We start from the raw sequence: 20068 nt of genomic DNA, 5'->3' as shown, positions 1-20068 counted from the left end.
CCACACTAAGATTGTGTGTTGTCGGGGGTGGGAGGCGGGAGACCATTGGATATATTTATCTCCAGGTTTTTTACCTTTGGGTAACTCAAACTAAAGTATCAATAATGTAAAGAAATGTCCTCTTTTCCTTTCAAGCTTACTATAATTAGTATATTTACATTCTATAAATAATAATTTCACTATATAAGAAAATAAAGAGATAGTCTTTGTTCATTTAGCTTCTTAGTATTCGGCTGCCAAAATTAACAGCAAACACACAAGGCATCATTCCTGGGTTAGGTCACTGATCTTATGTCTTAAACAGACCACATTTTCCAATTCCTCCTGCCAAGGTCATTATGACTATCAAATACCTAACAGTGTCATTATGACACTGATAATAAAGCCTTATTTAGTCAGAGCATTTACAATGGAAGTATAAAATTCGTATCTAAATTCTGAGAGTAGCTTTTTAAAAATTTTTATTGTAAATAAATTCTACACCACATGTGCGGCTCAAACTCATGACCCTGCAATCAAGAGTTGCATGCTCTACTGACTGAGCCAGCCAGGCGCCCCTGAGATTAGCTTTTAAAAACAAAATCCTTAATATTAAAAGAAACTACCCAAACATTTATTCCATTTGGTTTACAGAACATCAAAATGAAAATTTAATGTATGAAAGCAAATAATAAAACTAATCTTGAATATTCTTTTTTGAAAAAGCGGTAGTGGCAGTTAGTAACAATTCTGGACATTTTTATGTCAGAGAATTTAAAGATTATTTGAATGAAGTTCTGACTTTCTTAACAACATACTTTTCTTCTCCTAGTTAAAACTGCCAGATACCAAATACTAAGATTTTGAGCAAGCCCTTTAAGCTGATGCTTGTGAGGGGTTAACTTAATTTTTAAATTTAACAAAACAATAATCTGAAAACAAAGAAGCTGAGACATCATCTATAAAACCCATGACTGGTGTGGCGGCAAGTGCTTTGCTCACCTCGCGCACCCTGGGGTGCACTGGAGACCTGCGCGGAAGGTGGATTCCGTGGTGCATGAAGTCCTGGATGCACCCATTTTCGATTGTCTGGAATGGCAAGCAGTGTTAGTACTCAGTGTGCGTGTGCGCTCCAACAGATGACAGGACAGGCAGTGCGGCTGCTGGAGTCGGCTCTGTTCATCTACTTCATGAGGGAAAGCACCAGGATCCCCTGCTCAGAGCTCTCCTATTTTAAATCTGTACCTCTTAGAATCCCTTTAGTTTTGATATTCCTTTGGCTTCTTCTATCTTATTTGATGAAATATCAAATCTGTGCTAGATGGCACAGCAAGCTTCTCCCCACCACTTGAGGCTAGTTCAAGCCAGATGGCTCAGGGACCGAGCATGGCCTGAGGGCCTCTCTTCTAAGTCATCCTGACCCAGAGGACCTCAGAGACTGGATCTGTTCCAACAGGCTCCCCAGAGCTGATGCTGAACTACCTTTAAGGTGGGGGCCAGGACTCCAAAGTGACTGAAACAAGCTCTTTCAGGGCTCCCATGGAGAAGGGCAAGGTTGGGGTGTGGGTAGCTCTTCGGTTAGCACACAACACCCCCAGACCTCCAGAGCCGGGCAAAGGACGCAGAGCCAACCACTGGGAGCAGCCCAAATCACCGGTGGACCCTCTGGTCTATTCCCCTATACCCCCACACCTGGGGTCCCATGGCTTTAGGGAAGGACACAGGAAAGCCTGCTACTACTATTAGCCTCCTCCATTACCTCTGAAAATACTTCCTTCACCTGAAGCCACTAATAAATCTTAGCATCACTCCATGTGGGGAACCACACACTGACTTGTGATGAAATGGGGTACGTGGCACCACCTACTGGGTATTTGTGCCACAAAAGTTGAACCTTCAGAGTTAACTACCAGAATATAGACATTCTATAGGAAAACTGACCCAGTTTCTTCAACATTTCCATGAATGGCACAAGTTTTAAAAACAGAAAAGGGGGGCAGAGAGGAATGCTCTGAGAGAGTTAAATGACATAACAAACAAACATAGGAGACTTATTGGATCCTGAATCCAAAAAAAAACCTACAAAAAGACATCTTTGAAACAAAGCAGAGATAAATATTTTCAAAAATACCCAGAAATTGTTAATTTTAAGTATGTTAATGGCATTGTATAACCATATTCCTTAGAGATGCATACTGAAGTACATAGATATGAGATATCATATTTGGAACTTGCTTTAAAAATCTGAAAGGAGGGAGGAAGAAAAGGAAGGCAGAGAGCCTGAGAAGTACAAAGAGCTGGCAATTTGGAACAGACTCAATCAAACAGTTATGTTTTTAACTACTAACATCCATTTTTTTGAAAATTGGGCTTTATTTATTTTTAGTGATCTCTACACCCAACGTGGGGTTCAAACCCACGACTAGACATCAAGAGTTTCACACTCCACTGACAGCCAGCCAGGCACCCTGACAAACATCTAATTTTAAAACCACTACTGGAGAAAAGGGGGACAAATATTCTTTCCTGTGAACAAGTATCATGCAACAATAAAACAATGCAGAAATGCACAGCAATGTCCTGGTTTTGCCCTTTCCTCCAAAAAATTTTACACTGCAAAATGATCGTGGATGTTGTCAGCAGGGGATATGAGTGACCAAGTTTTATCTTCTAGAAGTGGAAGTCAGTGATAAACCAAGCTCAAGTTGCACAGGAGCAGAGTGGACAGAAGGAAGCTCCAGACATCAGTGAAGCCTTCCCTGACCCACCAGCTCAGGGCCTGCTCCCTGAAGAGCAAACGCCCCTTTGACTTAGAGTGAAAGTTTTACTCTTGGAAAAAAAACATGTTTGAGAACGTAGTATGAGGAAAACATAAAGGATATCAGACAAAAACACTTTCTTTTGATATTCTCCAAAAGGGCCTTGGAGTCCTATTGTGATGTGAATTACACAGCCACATCTTCATAAAGCAGATATTACACAGCCATTCAACATTAGCCGTATTCAAGACAAATGTCTTTCCCTTCTCAAAAATAATGTAACTAAAAGGTAAGAGGTAGTTTGAGGTTCCAGAACAGCACAGCCGAACAGAAACAGAACCCTAACCACAAATGCAATTTTAAATTTTCTGGTAGGAACATTAAAAACAAAAAAAAGAAATAGGTAAAATTATTTTAGTAATATATTTTGTTCAGCCCAATATAGCCAAAACATTATCATTTCAACATGCAAGCAATATTTTAAAAACACAGAGATATTTTACATTCTTCTTTCCCCAATATGTCTTCAAAATCTGGTGTGTTTCTCACACAGCACATCTCAGCTCACACTGGACACATTCCCAGTGCACAGCTGGACAGCACAGGTCTAATAAAGCTACCAACATGATACAGGGCACATCTCAATGAGTGGCAGGAATCTTGTGTCTGTGACAAATTTATGGGAATGAGAGTGAAATCTCCATCCCATGGAGTGTCATTATCTGGCTTTATTTTGACAAAGAGCATCAACACAGATTTTATTTTATTTTTTTTTATCAACACAGATTTTAAATGACTATCCATGACGACTTATTTAGTAACTAGAATACAACAAAAATAAATGTTAACATTTAAGAAAATGAAAAGAAAATACCTCCAATATTTTCCCTGAAGCCTTTTTCCAAGCTCTGAAATAAATTTCTGCAATGTGTACCATCAAAGATCTATGGGGGGGGTGGAAAAAAAGTTAATACAAGTTCAAACCATTAGACTTTTTTTTTCAGTTTATTTGTTTTTGTTTTTTGTTTTTTTTTAGTAAACTCTACACCCAACATGGGACTCAAACTCGTGACCTCAAGATCAGGAGGGGCACACTCTTCCGACTGAGCCAGCCAAGGGCCCCCAAACAATCACATTCTTAACATGTGTCAGTTCAGACTCCCTCCTACCCCAGAGAAGGAGAAACGCCACCACAAACTAGGTGCTCTGCCAAATACCTACAGAGACAGGTTATCTACCTGTGGCAGGAAGGAGAAAAAGGAAGAAATTTTGAGAAGGGGAACTGAAGTATCAAATGATTTTCTTCCTCCTCAGTCAAGGTTTCCCCAGATCTTTACTATTTTCTGTGAAATTATGAGAACATAAACCGAGAACCAAATTCTTTTTTTTTTTTTAAACATTTTATTTATTTGACAGAGAGAGACACAGCGAGAGAGGGAACAAAAGCAGGGGGAGTGGGAGAGGGAGAAGCAGGCTTCCCGCGGAGCAGGGAGCCCAATGCGGGGCTCGATCCCAGAACCCTGGGATCATGACCTGAGCGGAAGGTAGACACCCAACGACTGAGCCACCCAGGCACCCCTGAGACCCAAATTCTTGAGTAAAAAAAATGTTTAAATTTATAAATAAAATTTTGACTTGGGAGTCAATTTTGGACTTCCCAGACTCCTAATTCCCTAAAATACAGAGTTGATTTTTAGAATCAGTTTAGAAATCTATTGGTTCGACCCAAATATTTTGCCAGTGAGGAAACAGGAGGAGAAAGCATTCTAGCCAATAGCAGGAACTGTGTCATAGGGATTCAGAGTCACATCTCAGCTCAGTACTTAAGCACAGCTAGCTACCTGACAGGGAAACTCAGCAACCAAGCCCACCTCGAGAGCTGAAGGATTCCATTTGAAAATGCACACTAAGTACTCAGCTGCAGAGCAGATTAAGCACTGAGCCCACAAAAAACATTCATTTGCCATGACAGCTCCAAGTGCTGTGATGTTCCAAGAGGCTGGGAGCTCAGGCTTGTGAGTATATCCCTAGACTCTTACCCTGCAGGACTCTTCCCATCAAATCACATAGCTCAGTCCACAGTAAACTGGAAAGTAGACATTACATTCAAATGGTATCAGAAGTGCTGGAGACATGAAATTTACTGCGCCTGAAGCTAAGATTTAACTGGTAAATAATTTGACTACTTAAAGAATGAACACAAATTAAAATCTTAAATTCAACGTCATTACTGAAAAAGAATTACTTCCTATAGCAGGGAAAAAACTATCCAGTGATACAACACTACATAATACATAGTAAAAACAACAGCACATAATAAAAACAGCACATAACAAATAATATAACCTAAGAGATAATTTTTAAAGCTTCCAATACATTAATATAACTTTAAAAGTCAAGTCAAATAGAATATTTCATAATCAGATTAAGACAGCACAAAATATCAATTGCCTTTAATACTTACTTTTGTAATCCCTGTAACTGGTTTTTAATGGTCTCATGGATCATTTTAATAAAATTTATATTCCAATTGAAGAGAGAACTAAGAAATCTTCTTCCCTATAAATTAAAAAAATATATATATATAATGTTGAAATTGCAACCAAGTAAAAAGCTCCTGATAACTAAAAAACAAACAATTCTTTGGATGTTCAGTAACACGAAAGTGTTACTCCCAGTGAAGGAAGCATATGTAATTGTAACTCAGGACAGCAGTCGGGGCCTTTGAGTGACAGAGCTGGGCAGCAGGGCAACGGCAAGAAGACCTCCCCTCTGGAGGGCCTAGCAGCAGACACCACTGACCTCCTTCCGTGCTCGATCCCAGATTGTACAGACATGTACCATGCTGCCCAGCAGCTGAATTAAACGGTCCACAAACATTTCATTCTGGCTCTATCTACATAAGCTAAAATCAAAGAATGCTTAAAACCTAGCATTTTGGGGTGGAATGGAACTGAACGTCACTTGATTTCATCTTTTATAAATGAGAAAACCGAGGACTTGTGAAGTTAAGAGGCTAAGTATCTGCCAAACTAGAATTTTCAAATCCACCTACTCCCCATGGTAATTTATATGCATACTACTAGACGACACATGACCCTCAAAAGCAGTAATACCATACTTACGCTCTATACAGCATATAAAATACATCTACCAAGAATTTCCCCGCGAACATCATCATCACCTCTTCCCTGTTACCAGTCGACCACAACTGTCTCTGAAATCTACAGAAATTCAACACACTTTGATACAAATAGCAGGGTACCCATGCTTGCAACAAGTTAAAAACAAAAAGTATTTACTGTAACTTGCCATTATAGCACAAGATATTTGTCATTTACCCAGAATGACTAGAAACTGAACTAACCAAAGTAAGGACTCATTAGGAAACTAGTTATCATAAATTCAAAAGACATCAATCAAAAAAAGGGGGGGTGTTAACACAGACATATATTTACGTCTTTACTACCTACTCACATTCACACACACACAAGTTGATGTGCAGGTCACCACTCACTATGTACAAGTCACTATAAATAGAGCTAACTTGTCTGAACCCACTTTCAGCTACTTTGCTGTCCTCACATTCGATCACAGTCCTGGAGATGCCAAGGGCACAGGCCTCAGGTGCAGCCTCTTTTCCAACAACAAGGATGCAGTGATAGCAATAAGCAGTTAGAGCACCTTCCACATGCTCAGTCCCTACCAGGTACTGTGCTAAAGGTTCTACACACGTCACCTCGTGTGCTCCTCAGGAGTCCTGAGAAAGATCCACTGTGGTTTCTATTTTACAGAAGGAAACACCAGGTTCAAAGTAGTCCGATCAAGGTCACCACCTAGTAAGTGAACAAACAGGGATCTAAAAACAGCCCTTCTGGCCTGGGAGCTGAAGGTCTTGGTCAGCATGGTCAGTAACCACATATGGCCCTTTAACCTAGCTGGCTGGAGAGGGTGCACGGGAGTAGGCAAAGCATGACCATGTCTTTGCCTCTGACTAGCTACAGGACCTTGAACAAACTCTTCATTTATGGGCCTCAAAACTGGTTCTCATCCTCCTGCTCCGAGAAGTCTTTCCCCACCTACTTCAGGGAGGAGTGACGACCTCTTCCTTTTGCTTCATGCGTGTCTGTGAGGCAACGAGCAATCAGAAACAAAACCTATTTTCTGTAATATCAACAACAATCTTCTTTGCATCCCTCACATGGGAATACAGTCAATGTTCAATAAAGGACTACATAAGAATCCCAAGATAACAATTCAGAACTGTCCAAGAGAACTATGCAAGCCACTCTATAATAATTTTTAATTTTCTAATAACCACATTTATAATAAAAGTAAAAAAGATTAATTTTAATATATTTATATAAGACAACACATCCAAAATATCATTTAAATATGTAATAAGTGTATACAAAATTGTTAATGAGCTATTTTACATTCTTTTTTCATAGTAAGTTTCGAATCCATGTACTTTACACTGAAGGCCACAATTCGACTGGCCATAGTCCACGTGCTCAGTAGCTACATGTGGGAATGACCACCAAAATGGAGTGCAGCAGTGGCCAGAAGCTTCTCTCTGGGTTGACTAGATGGCAGGAAAAAAGAAATCGAGAATATTGTGTGATGATGGTTCTGAGTAAATGCCAATTAGCCTGGAATTAGGGCAGAGGGTCGGGTCTGATCTACTGGGAAATGCTTTCTCAATCTTATTTTTAATTTTTTTTCTTTCATTGAAAAAAGAATTTTTTTTTTTAAATTTTGTTAGTGAACATACAGTGCAATGTTGGTTTCTGGAGAATTCAGTGATTCAGCAATTACACATAACACCCAGTGCTCATCACAAGTGCCCTCCCCCATGTAGCCCATCCCCACCCAATCATTCTTAAAATGCAATCACAGTTCCCCCAGGATTCACAGCCACCTATTACCATCTGATTTAATGATGAAATAAGCAACGATTTGTAAAATGTGTGAATATTGCTATGTGGTAAAAATGTGCAATAAATGTAACAACTCTTGATAGCTAGGCTGACTCTTTCATTAGAACACTGAGCATGGTACAAGAGCAACTAGATGAACTTAGGAAAAACATCCATTAAAAAGCAGTACACAAAAACACCAAAAAAGAAAAACCTAGTTACCTCTTCTTTCTTGATATATTTAACACTTATGAAACACTCAAGTAGCATATCTTTAATTTCTTTACTTTCCTCTAAATCATAATCAAAGCAATATAAAGCTTGATGAATACGCCAAAGCCGACATATGTCTGCACCCTAGGAATGACATAAAAAGGAAAGATGTTAGTTTTTTAATAAATAATTAAGGTCACATTTCAAATTTACAATAAGAATACTTTATATAATAAATAATCACAACTCTGGATTATTCATCAAAAAGGAAGAAACTGTGGCAAAAGCACACAGAAGCACCCACAGGCAGCACTGTCTGGTTTCTGCGGTGTGGAGTCCAAGTCTGCAGCCGCCAGCCCCATCAGGCTACAGAGCACCAAGTGTGACCGGTGCAAGGAGGGACCCAGCGTGGGGTCTTCTTCACTACAGGTGAAACTTAAGCAGCCCCATGCTGCTAGTGGTGCCCACACCAATGGCTCAGGTGTAAAACACCAGAGAGACATGAAATAGTCTCGATTTAAAAGCTAAACAAGGGGCGCCTGGGTGGCTCAGTTGGTTGGGCGACTGCCTTCGGCTCAGGTCATGATCCTGGAGTCCCTGGATCGAGTCCCGCATTGGGCTCCCTGCTCGGCGGGGAGTCTGCTTCTCCCTCTGACCCTCCCCCTGCTTGTGTTCCCTCTCTCGCTGTGTCTCTCTCTGTCAAATAAATAAAATCTTTTAAAAAAATAATAAAAATAGGGCGCCTGGGTGGCTCAGTTGGTTGGGCAACTGCCTTCGGCTCAGGTCATGATCCTGGGGTCCTGGGATCGGTCCCACATCGGGCTCCCTGCTCAGCGGGGAGTCTGCTTCTCCCTCTGACCCTCCCCCTGCTTGTGTTCCCTCTCTCGCTGTGTCTCTCTCTGTCAAATAAATAAAATCTTTTAAAAAAAATAATAAAAATAGGGCGCCTGGGTGGCTCAGTTGGTTGGGCAACTGCCTTCGGCTCAGTTCATGATCCTGGGGTCCCGGGATCGAGTCCCGCATCGGGCTCCCTGCTCAGCGGGGAGTCTGCTTCTCCCTCTGACCCTCCTCCCTCTCATACTCTCTGTCTCTCATTCTCTCTCTCTCAAAATACATAAATAAAATCTTTAAAAAAATAAATAAAAGCTAAACAAAAAGGCAGAAAAAATGATTTTTTTTTTTTTGAAAACAGATTTTTAAAAAGAGAAACCAACAATGGCTTAAGGATAAATTCTGACAATCCTATGGTGAGCTGAGGGAGCAGCCACAGTCTTTTCTGTCATCACACTGGCCTCCTTGGAGGCCATGGTGAAACAGACACACAGACAGTGGGAGTGTGATGAAGGGCAAGCTGGCTAGAAAGCTGTTGGCAATGTGTATCAAGAGCTCCAAATGTGCATCAAGTTCAAACCCACTGACCTATGAATTTCATTTCTAGGAATCTGTCATAAGGAAGTAAAGGTATGGGGGGGGGAAAGACATAGAGAAATTCCTAAGCACCCCTAAAATAGGAATGATCACCTTAGGTAGTGGAATTACAGAGGATTCTTATCTTCCTCGTTTTCCCTTTTCTTCATTTGCCCACTTTTCTAAGATGAACGTATCTGTTGTTCTCTTGATCAGGGGATACAAACTGTTCTTTTTCTGGATTTCTTAACTAGACACCAAAGATGAAAGGCTGAGAAACGGACCAAGTTAAATCCAATCCTCAAACCTGCTCTCCAAAACTTTATTAGGCCTAGGCTGCAGCCTGACACAACCCCACCTCCTACGGGTGTGCGCCTGCACTGGGCCTGAGGCATTCCCTACCACTCCTGCCCCCTTTCACCCTTCATCACGCATGTCCAGTCCTATGCAGCCCGAGGTGGGGTCTGCCTCTCAGAGGATCCCACTAACACAGGCAGCCACTCCCACTTACCTACCTCAGTTACCTCATCACTTCTTCACTACTAAAAATATCCACTTTTGCTAACAGCGGCAATGTATCCCTTCAAAAACCCCATTTGCAGCAAACAAATGTGGCCATGTGACCCAGTTCTGGATGGTGGATACAAGTTGAGAACTTCTGAGAAGGTCTGGCCCTTGCTGCCTCCCTGTCTCTTCTTCCTACCTGGAACTCACATGAGACAGTGAAGTGCAGCAGCCACCTTGCTACCATGAGGTGATAAGAGGGAGGACAAGGACCACACACCCTGGAAGATGGAGGAGAAAGCCCGCATAAGACTGCAATGTGGATGGGGTGCCTGGGTGGCTCAGTCGTTAAGCGTCTGCCTTCGGCTCAGGTCATGATCCCAGGGTCCTGGGATCGAGCCCCGCATCGGGCTCCCTGCTCAGCGGGGAGCCTGCTTCTCGCTCTCCCACTCCCCCTGCTTGTGTTCCTGCTCTCGCTATCCCTCTGTCAAATAAATAAATAAAATCTTAAAAAAAAAAAAAAAGACTGCAATGTGGATGGGGTGCCTGGGTGGCTCAGTCGTTAAGCGTCTGCCTTCGGCTCAGGTCATGATCCCAGGGTCCTGGGATCGAGAGCCCCACATCGGGCTCCCTGCTCAGCGGGGAGCCTACTTCTCCCTCTGCCTGCCTGTATCTCTCTGACAAATAAGTAAAATCTTAAAAAAAAAAAAATTAAAAAAAAAAAAAAAAAAGGACTGCAATGTGGAGCCACCACCCACTGTCTGCCCCTGAATATCTTAAGTTAAAAAGACCCTAACTGGGGAAGCAACTGCAGTCAGGCCACTTACAAATGAACATAATTCCTAACTGGTATGAACATGTGCACTATTAAAGGAAGGTATGTATTTTAAAAAGTAAACATACTGTTTTAGTCTCTAGACTCTTCCTTAACAGCATAATAAAAGCAGTCTTTCCCATATCTTCCTTGGCAGGCAGGCCTTTCTCCCACCATATGACACATAAGTCCTGAATGGAACTCTGCAGCTTTTTTTCAGAATCAGGTAATGCATATAAAATACCTAAAACAGCACAGTAATTGTTCAGTTAGTAAAGTAAACGAATATTAGTTCAGATTCAATAGTGTAAAGTACTATGACTCACAAAGGTTTGCTAAGCAAACATTTATGTTTAACTTGCCAGAAATTTATATACATTTAAAGAATACAAACGATGTTAACTTGAAAAAAACTGTTAACTACTGTTATAAAAGCAGACTCAACAGAATATAGAATTTTAGAACTGGAAGACTCAGAGGGGTCACACTGTCCAAATTCCTCACTAAAGAGAGGCAGGTATTCAAACTACCCAAACATAAGTGCTACAACACCCACAGGTAACACTCAACACCAAACCCAGGTCAGGTGTGACAACCACTAATCCACTACACCTGTCCTTCATAGGTTGGCCTCATTCTGGCTCACTGGTGAAAAACAGTAAAAGCAATTATTATAATGAATACAAGAACTGCAGTGCTTTTATTAATAGAAAAGCTCAAGAATGAAATGAAAATACTGATAATATGCTCACAATTATAATCCATAGATATCCGAATGCCATTACATCCATGTTAAATTCCTGAATCAATGGGAAGTTAGGAACAACTACAATTTTAGCACTAATCATTTTACGAAACATCTATCTGGAGACTGTGAAAATAAACTGTAGTAACATTCACAAAGCATTGGGAATTATTTATATACCGATTAGGGGTAACTTAATAAGACACTGCATTTCAATGCAAAAATTCTGAATAAAACAGATACATAAATCCAAGTCGCACTAAGAATGGAAAGTCTGATGGGGAAAGTTTGTCACATGGAACTAATTAATTCACAGGGTGAAGGTGAGGACACTTAGGTGATCTTTCTTAAAACTCATTAAAATTACTTTTGAATCTTTTTTATCTATAAAACAGTTTTATGTAAATATTTTATAATCAGATATTCTCACTAATTCATAGTGTTCCTCCTAAATTAATAACTACAGTTTCACAGTTTAGTTAAAACCTAAAAAGCACCATGATATAAATTGTAATAGTAAAGCTCCCCTAAGAATCAATAATTATTCCTCAGGTCATGTTCATAACATTTAAAGAAAAAAAATGCAATGTCACAAATGCTTGGTTAAGCTGAAACTTTCTGGCAGTAATCACCAGCTGAGGAATTTATAATGAGACCATTTTCCCTTAATAAGCTCTTATTACTATGGTCCTGTAGGTCAAATAAGACATTCCAGAAAATCTGAAAACAACAAGCAGTCAGTTGTTCAGTATGTACATTTTCACCATTTGAAATAGTTCTATGTGGCTTAAATTACATCAGTTCATCAGGACAGCCCTTAAAAGAATACTTCTTTGCTCCTTTTCTAGCTGAAGTAAAGGAGCTTGAATGCAAAGTTATGCCTTAATACTTCCACTTCTACATGATGACTGGTTTCCTTTTACAGAGAATCATTAGACGCCCACCTCTAAACATGCCATGTTATCACAAATTCAACTTACCATTCAACATAACTGCACATTCCAGTAAGTCTTCATAGTTCTCACTTTCATTTATTACAGATACAGAAGCAAGAACCACAGATGTAACTGCATGAATTATTTCTATGTTTTTTTTCTACAAATGAAAACAATCAAAATTCAAGTGATTTAAGATCAACTTAAAATATAATTTTTAAAAGAAATGTGAAAGTTACTAAATTTATAAAAATGAACCCACACTTCTAACTTATTCTAAAAAGTGAATTAAAATTGAATACAGGTCAATCATCCAAAAAGGACAGCAACATTAAATAGCAGATTAATTAACAGCAGGAATGGAAAAAGTAAAACTGTAATAAACAGACTTCTAATATTCTTAACTTCTAGCTTTAAGTTTCTTAACTTAAAATTCAATTATATACAATAACTATTTTTTAACAAAGAAAATGTAACAAGTTTTATATTTGAAAGACTACTACTACCATTTTTGAATCATGCTCTGTTTCCATATCCTCTTCACCCTGGACTTCCACCGTCTGCCACCCAGCCACTGGGCTTTCTAACAACACATCTATTAATAAATTCTTGAGCCTTTGCCATAGCTCTTCTTTCTGTTTCCTTGATAATTCATCTAGTAATTCATTTAGGCTGAAAGGGTCAGAAGCATCTTTCTGCAAAATAAATAGCAACTGTTATATTTCAAATACAAAAATTAGTTCTATCCCTTTTATAACAGCATCAAAAGTTTAAGTGCTGGGGTGCCTGGGTGGCTCAGTTGTTAAGCGTCTGCCTTCGGCTCAGGTCATGATCCCAGGGTCCTGGGATCGAGCCCCGCATCAGGCTCCCTGCTCTGCGGGAAGCCTGCTTCTCCCTCTCCCACTCGCCCTGCTTGTGTTCCCTCTCTTGCTGTGTCTCTCTCTGTCAAAAAATAAATAAAATCTTAAAAAAAAAAAAAAAAGTTTAAGTGCTAAGTTAATTATCAAGAGCTGAGCTGTAGTTTTGAAATACTTTTCCTAAAGGGAAAAGTATAGGAATAATGAGACAGAAAGTAGTAGATTCCAGGACGTCTGAGTGGCTAAGTTGGTTAGTGTCTGCCTTTGACTCAGGTTGTGATCACAGGGTCCTGGGATCTCAAGCCCCACATTGGGCTCCCTGCTCAGCGGAGAGTCTGTTTCTCCCTCTCCCTCTGCCCCTCTGCCAGCTTGTGTGCTCCATCTCTCTCTAATAAATAAATTTTAAAGATGAAATAAAATAATAAAATAGAAAGTAGCAGATTCCTCCTCTACCTATTCAGCCCTAGTAACCTCGTCTTTGGAGTTTAAAATTTCACCCACTTAGAAAAATCCTCTCTAAAATCAATCCATCCACGTGTCTACCATCTCCAGGCCTATAATTAGGGCACAAAAGTGTGCTGGAGCTATACAATTACCATCATATATAGCTCCAGCTCCCAACACAGAAAAGCCAACTGAGTGTATTTGAAGTTTCTGATCTCTAACCCAACTTGGTACCTCAACACCCTCTTACTTGTCTGTAGACATCATTCTCTTCCATTAGCCAATGAGACTACATCAGATCCTCTCAACTATCCTTAAAAGCCCTGAGCCAACCATTTCCTCTCACTCTGAGCAGATGACCTCACTTACTCTTTGATACAGCAAACGGAAACCGTTATCAAAAGGGTAGAGGATCCATTATAAAGGGACTGCCTGCAGCTAATGTGACCACCAAAACAGTGACAGTAACGGATTATAACCCAGTGAATAAAAAACCAGTGAAACTATATTGATAGTAAATAAATAACACATAGCATCAGCATGCTATAGAATACCAATGAATAAATACGGAAGGGACATGTGGCTGGAAAATCACAATTTTATAGCCATTATAATAATAATTGATTCAGGCAAGAATCATCAATTGATATTAAAACTAGTGGGTAGAAGTTTGATGAGGAGCAGGGTATTTACCTAATCTCAACTTACTTCCCCAATGAAGATTACTTATTAATTATGAAGGTGGAAATAGTAGCATCACGGTGGAGAAATCTGGTGGACCCCCAACCTAAGTGACTGATTAAAACTAACCTCACCAATGAGACAAATGGACATCAATCCCTCCACTGAGGAAGACAAAACACCACTTAATGCAGCTCCTGCCAAAATGCATAAAATAAATTTAATCAAATCATCAAATAAATGCAAACTGAAGGATATGCCACTAAATAGCTGCCTACACTCTTCAAAACTGTCAATGTAATGAAAAATGAAGTAAGGCTGAGACACTCTCTAGATTAAAGAAAGTAACAAGTCAGACAACTGAATGCAATGTGTGATACTGAATGGGGTCCTGGATCAGGGGAAAGAACATGAATATGTACTGCAGATGACAGTATCATTGTGCCAATGTCAAATTTCCTGACTTTTAGAATTTTTATTGTGATTATATAAGAGAATATCTTTCTTTAGGCAAATACACACTGAAATATTTAGGGATGAGACAAATGCCTGCAACAGACTTCCAAATGACTCAAAAAGAACAGGTAAATGCAGGGAATGGTAAAGAAAACATGGCAGGTGGTAATTGGCAAATCTGAGTGCAGGGGATTCAGGATTCTTCTGCAACTTTCCTTTAACTCTGCAATTATTTCAGTAGCAAAGGGGAGGGCACGTAGCTTCTCCAGGGTCCTCCAAGCCTAATTCCCCACCCTAACTCCTACCATCTTCCCTTCTTTCCCAGGAAGCCCCATCTGAGCTGTCTAGGGGTGCACCTGCCTCAGGGTCTTCCCCTCCCCATCCCTCTTGTCCAGAATTCTCCTCCCTCAGTCTCCATAGGGCCCATTCTAATCTCTGACCAAAATGACATTGCACTCCCATCCTCTACCCTGCTTGTTCCTCTCCCTTCACCTGTAGAACCTAAGCTCTCTTTGGGCAGAAACTTGGTATGTGCTGTATCCCAACCTCCAGAGCAGAGCCTGGCATCCAGAGAGCACTCAGGACAACTCCTTAAATGGCAGTTATCCTGGGTCCTGATCATCCTACTCTCAACACTAATCCTCCATTCTCAGAGAACCACTGAGGGCACAGTCAATGCTGCTCCCTAACACTTGTTTTGAAATGCAATCAACACACAAGGGAACAATTTCTGCAAAAGACAATTTCTGGTTTACTTATGTGGGATTTCATCAGTACGTGAATGCAGAAAACTGCACCCACTGAGTGGAGCCTCAGAGTCACAGAAAACACACACCCCAGACGCCTGCCAGCTCCTGGGACCCTACTTGTGCTGCAAGCCGCACCATCCACACCCTGGGTCCCTCCCACCTTCATGACCCACCTCATTCGACCCTCTGACCAAAGCTCTCTTCAATGTTCTCTGTCCTCCCAGCCTGGTCTGTATTTTTCTTCTCGGTTCTCTTCCTGTCACACACAGGGTTGGAAGGCTAGCCCCTGGGAGCATGGGTACCCACTTCCACCTGCAAACTTAGGATCTTTTTCAAGGTAAATGTCATGTTTACTACGGTATTTATGTACTTCTTAGTGAGTTAACTTGTATAAAACTGCTACTTTTTATTAGGTCACTGTCTTTTTTTAATGTGTCACTGGTGAGGTTTTTGAGTGTTATGCCCTTAACCCCACTTGTCCCATAATCCTTCTGGGTTTTCATTGCCCGTTCAGCAGAGTATAGTGATTTTTGGCAATTTTTGGCAATGCGTATACTGTATTATAGCAGAACTGATTATATGTGGGAAGGTCCACTTAATAGGCTTCAAACTGACTTAAATTATCTGGTTGACCATGTAAAACTGCCATTATTCAACTATCCTGACCTACAGAATGGCATTTCATATCATTCAACTCAAACAAAACAAGTGATGCACAATTCTACATCTTCTCATTTTCATGTTTAAGAGCTACATGGTGATTGAGATACTAAATTATTAAGTGTTAGTAAGACTTGGTACTCATAAACTAAAACAAATGCCTATGAATATGAGGACTAACTCAGCATCCTTCCGAGATGTCCGTTGCTGAGCAACAGTGCAAGGCTCTCCAGCATGTGACCAGGGAAGTTGGAGGCAAGCACCTTAAAGGGCGCTCTGTCACCGCAGCACCAGTGTGATCTTGCATGGACTGTGCTAACCAAATGCTGCTATTTTGGCCCTTTGATTTTAAATTAATATTAACTTAGCTTCAGCATCATCAATTTAGTTTGTGGTATTAGTTAATACTATAACACCAGTCTGCAATAACAATCTTGTAAACTTTAAACCACATGTGTATTGCACATCTAATATAATACAAAAATCATCTACACTCCTACTAAAACAGTTTATGGAACATCTAAATAGTTTGCTCTTACAGACCCTTCTGTGATGTGCTGCCTGTGGGTTTGTGATTATTTTTAAGTTTACAGAGTACCATTTTATAATATAAAATCATATTACAAACTCATTTCCTCTTATAAAGAAAAATGACTTCGTAAATGTTGCTAACAACAAATTTCATATTAGGTTCCTCTCTACTTCTTAATTACTACTAACTTAATATTCACTGCATGAGCAGAACAAGTGAGGTATGCATCTCCTGCCCCAAAGTCACAAGTGTTTTAGAGTTGGTACCTTAAGTGTTGGGGTTCCTCAGAGTTCTGTCCTAGGCTTCTCTTCTCTTATTACACTACAGATGATCCCGTGCATTCCCATGACTGAAGCTTCCAAGTGCCACTGAGGACACCCAAATCTGTCTCTACCCAGGCCTCTTTCCTGGGCCTCAGATACAGCTATCCATCCACCTACTGGACATCAACTTGTGCACATTCCCCTGGCAGTCATCCAGAACATTCCAAATTGAGACTATCTTCCCACTCAAACCTGCCTTTTCCCCACGTCCATGATCTCACTGAAAGGCACCACAAGTCTGACCCTGGAATCTGCCTTGGCCCTTTCCCTGGCCCGTATCCAGTCAACAGCACCACCACCTCACCACCTAACAGCTCACAAAGGCACCCAAATCTTCCCATGTCCATCTCCTAATGCAACCACCATCATGCAGGGCACAGCCTCTTCACCACTCTTAGGTTCTCGTGTTGCCCTCTTCAATCTATGCGTGTACAAGCCCCCACGCCTCTCAGGATAAAGTCTCAGCTCCTTAAAGTGGTAAAGAAGGACTGACATAATCTAAATCTCAGCCCCTGCCTCTTCCTGACCTGGCATTTCTATACCCTAGCCCCACCGAATGTCTTCAAGTTCAAATACAATGTACCTTCTCCTGTCTTTAAAATTATCCCCTCTACTTGGAGAGGTCCTTCCCCACATCCGTCTTTGACTGGCTGACTTGTTTACTCTTTATATCACAGCTTCCATACCCTTTCCACTGGGATAGGAAGCAGTCCATGGCTGGATTTGGGCCTCGTCCCATATCCTTGCCCAAGCTTAGCCTTTTTACTCTGGTGTATTTACACACCTGGATCTACCACAACACTGTAAATAACCTGAGGACCAAAAAAGTATGTCTTCCTCACTATGCTATGCACAAAGCAAGAGATCAATAAATATTTAAGTAAATAGAAGCACACTGTGTTACATCACTTAGCATTTTTACAAATCCCTTAAAAGGAAGCAAGAAATACAATTTGTGAATAGTTGCCCATCAGCAGGTGTATTTGAGTACAGGTCTGGTTTGTTTTTTTTTTTTAATAAACCTTGGTCCCTAAGGATTCACTGAGATGACTATATTTCATTTGTGCGTGTAATTAACAGTCAAATCGCAATAAAGCTAAACATAAAACTTACATCAAGTTGAACAAACTGCAAAAATTCTCCAATCAGCTCCTTAGACACCGCTTGTACAAATGTCTCTCGTTTTTCCATGACAGATGAAACTTTTTCATATGGCATTTACTCTGTAACCTTAGCAGAAAACACAATCATACTGAAACCTGAATTTGCAAATATATCTTTTCCTACAAGATGTAACATCCAAAATTGCAAAAACAACAAAAAAAGAACTGTAGACAATTTTTAACATTCTGACATAGAACAAGTTATGATATCTAAAAAAATAATTCTCTTTCTTTCCCAAGGAGAGTATCAACATAGCATTACGTTATTATCGATTGTTAATGAAGTTACTACCAACGAAGGAAAGAGAAATCCAAATGGCTGTGGGAAGCTCACCTTCTCTTTCAGTACCTTAGCAAGATGCTCGGGCAGGTCTGAGCTCAACAAAAGAAGGCTGATTCCATCAAAACATGGGGGGGGGGGGGAGTCTTAGAGTCAATAAAAGAAAGTACTGAAAGAAAAAAGAAAAAAAAAGCGCGCGAGAGAAGGCTGGCCCCACCTGCTAACTCCTGCAGACCGCCCTTCTAAAGGGCCGTTCCTCTATCAAAAAAGTCCCAGTGACAGTCGTCCGCTCTTCTGTGCGGCCCGGGCCACCCGGGAGCTTGTTAGCGGGAGCATGTGCATTAGGCGCGTCCAACCACAGCAGGCTCCTACCCGATCCTGCGGGAGCCGGAGCTCGGGGGATTGTGTGCAACCTCCCTCCCTGCCTTGTTTCCCCCCATAAGTCCTATTTTCCATTCACACCACCTGGTGGGGGCAGAGCTGTTTGAAAGACATCAACCAAAAGATGAAGTAAGAGCAAAATGATGGAGCACAGAGGCAGTAAGACCCCTACCCGTGAAGGCAAACGGAAACCTCCTGCACCGTTATCAAGAGAGCGGTCTGGAAAATCACTGGCGCCATGGGAACAATGATGGGGACGGAGTCATTAAAAACTCAGAAGCCCAGATCTGAAGGAGCTCCGAACACGTAACTTCCTCCTGGCCCAGCGGCAGGGAGGTGGCCAGCACAGCCTGATGACTAATTCTGGCCGGTGTCCACTCCTGGACTTGGAACAAACATTCCCAGAAGGGGCCGTCAAGCACGAGCAATCCCACGTCTGAAACCTGCGCCTGTGCGCTCCCCCGTGACTCCGGGGACTTTTCCGAGGGTCCCCGTGGCGCGCCACCCTACCTACCCCGTCTGCGTCTGCTAGACGACCTCACCCGCGCCCGCACGCCCCCCTTGCTGACGCGGGTGAATACCTGTGCGCCTCGCGCTCAGTCGGTCTCCGGGCGGCCCCTCCGCGGCTCCGGTCCTAGTCGCGCCCCAGCCCGCGGCCGTCCAGCCAGACGCTGCGCCCGAGCGGAGGCCGCATCTCAGCACGCAGTCGCCCGCCCGCACGGCACACGGGGCACCCCGGAGCCCAGCACGCAAGGAGCACGAGCGCTGCACAGGGACGCCCGGCGCCTGTCAGCACCTGCCGACCGGCCGGCGGCGCGCCCAGAACCGTGACACACGCCAGGGCACAGGGGCCCGGGCAGCGGGGGGCCAGAGCCTGCGGGCCGGCGGGCGGGAGGCGTCCCCTCCCGGGGCCAGGGCCGGGGCTGCGGTCCGCCCGGACTCAGCCCCGGGCGTCGGCGCGCTCAGGGCCCCGCTGCCCGCCGCCCCGGGGCCGCCTCGGAGCCGCCGGCCGGCCGCGGGCTCGGGCCGCGGCCCACGCGGACGCCGTGAGACTGGGGCCGCACCCGCCCGACCCCGCCACGCCCCGACCCTTGCGCCAGCCCGGAGCCCTTCGCCGGCCAGCACCGCGGCGCTCACCTCGTCCCGGAAGCCCGCCGTTTCCCGCGCTCGGACCAGATTCAAACCCGCCCGCCCGCGGTGGCGACGCGCTCCGCCGGGCGGCGCGTCATCACGCGCCGCTCTCGCGAGAGCCGAGAGCGCTTGGGCG

At 42.5% G+C, this 20068-nt stretch overlaps 1 protein-coding gene across 7 annotated transcripts in view; it reads right to left on the bottom strand.

The window, feature by feature from the left end:
- Positions 1–20068, bottom strand: part of NCAPG2 (non-SMC condensin II complex subunit G2) — a 65974-nt gene extending 45906 nt beyond the window's left edge. Inside the window, exons 1-9 of one of the 7 annotated variants that reach the window (XM_064575643.1) lie at positions 19939–20068; positions 18091–18207; positions 12782–12970; positions 12321–12435; positions 10685–10839; positions 7880–8014; positions 5203–5297; positions 3613–3682; positions 982–1068 (exon numbers count right to left, since the gene is read on the bottom strand). In XM_064575643.1, coding sequence (XP_064431713.1) covers positions 982–1068; positions 3613–3682; positions 5203–5297; positions 7880–8014; positions 10685–10839; positions 12321–12435; positions 12782–12970; positions 18091–18195 — 951 coding nt within the window. In that variant the 5' untranslated portion in view covers positions 18196–18207; positions 19939–20068. Of the gene's footprint in view, positions 1–981; positions 1069–3612; positions 3683–5202; positions 5298–7879; positions 8015–10684; positions 10840–12320; positions 12436–12781; positions 12971–14386; positions 14455–18090; positions 18208–18474; positions 18496–18973; positions 19176–19382; positions 19538–19938 lie in introns of those variants that run through there. The other 6 variants (XM_064575648.1, XM_064575647.1, XM_064575642.1 and 3 more) reach the window with 6 other exon arrangements.

Source organism: Mirounga angustirostris, unplaced genomic scaffold (assembly GCF_029215605.1).
Source record: "Mirounga angustirostris isolate CCGP_5_RB_7025 unplaced genomic scaffold, mMirAng1.0.hap1 SCAF_12, whole genome shotgun sequence".
In the NCBI taxonomy this organism is placed as follows: domain Eukaryota; kingdom Metazoa; phylum Chordata; class Mammalia; order Carnivora; family Phocidae; genus Mirounga; species Mirounga angustirostris.
The sequence above is the reverse complement of the archived record's forward strand: the minus strand, read 5'-3'. Positions and strand labels throughout refer to the sequence as shown.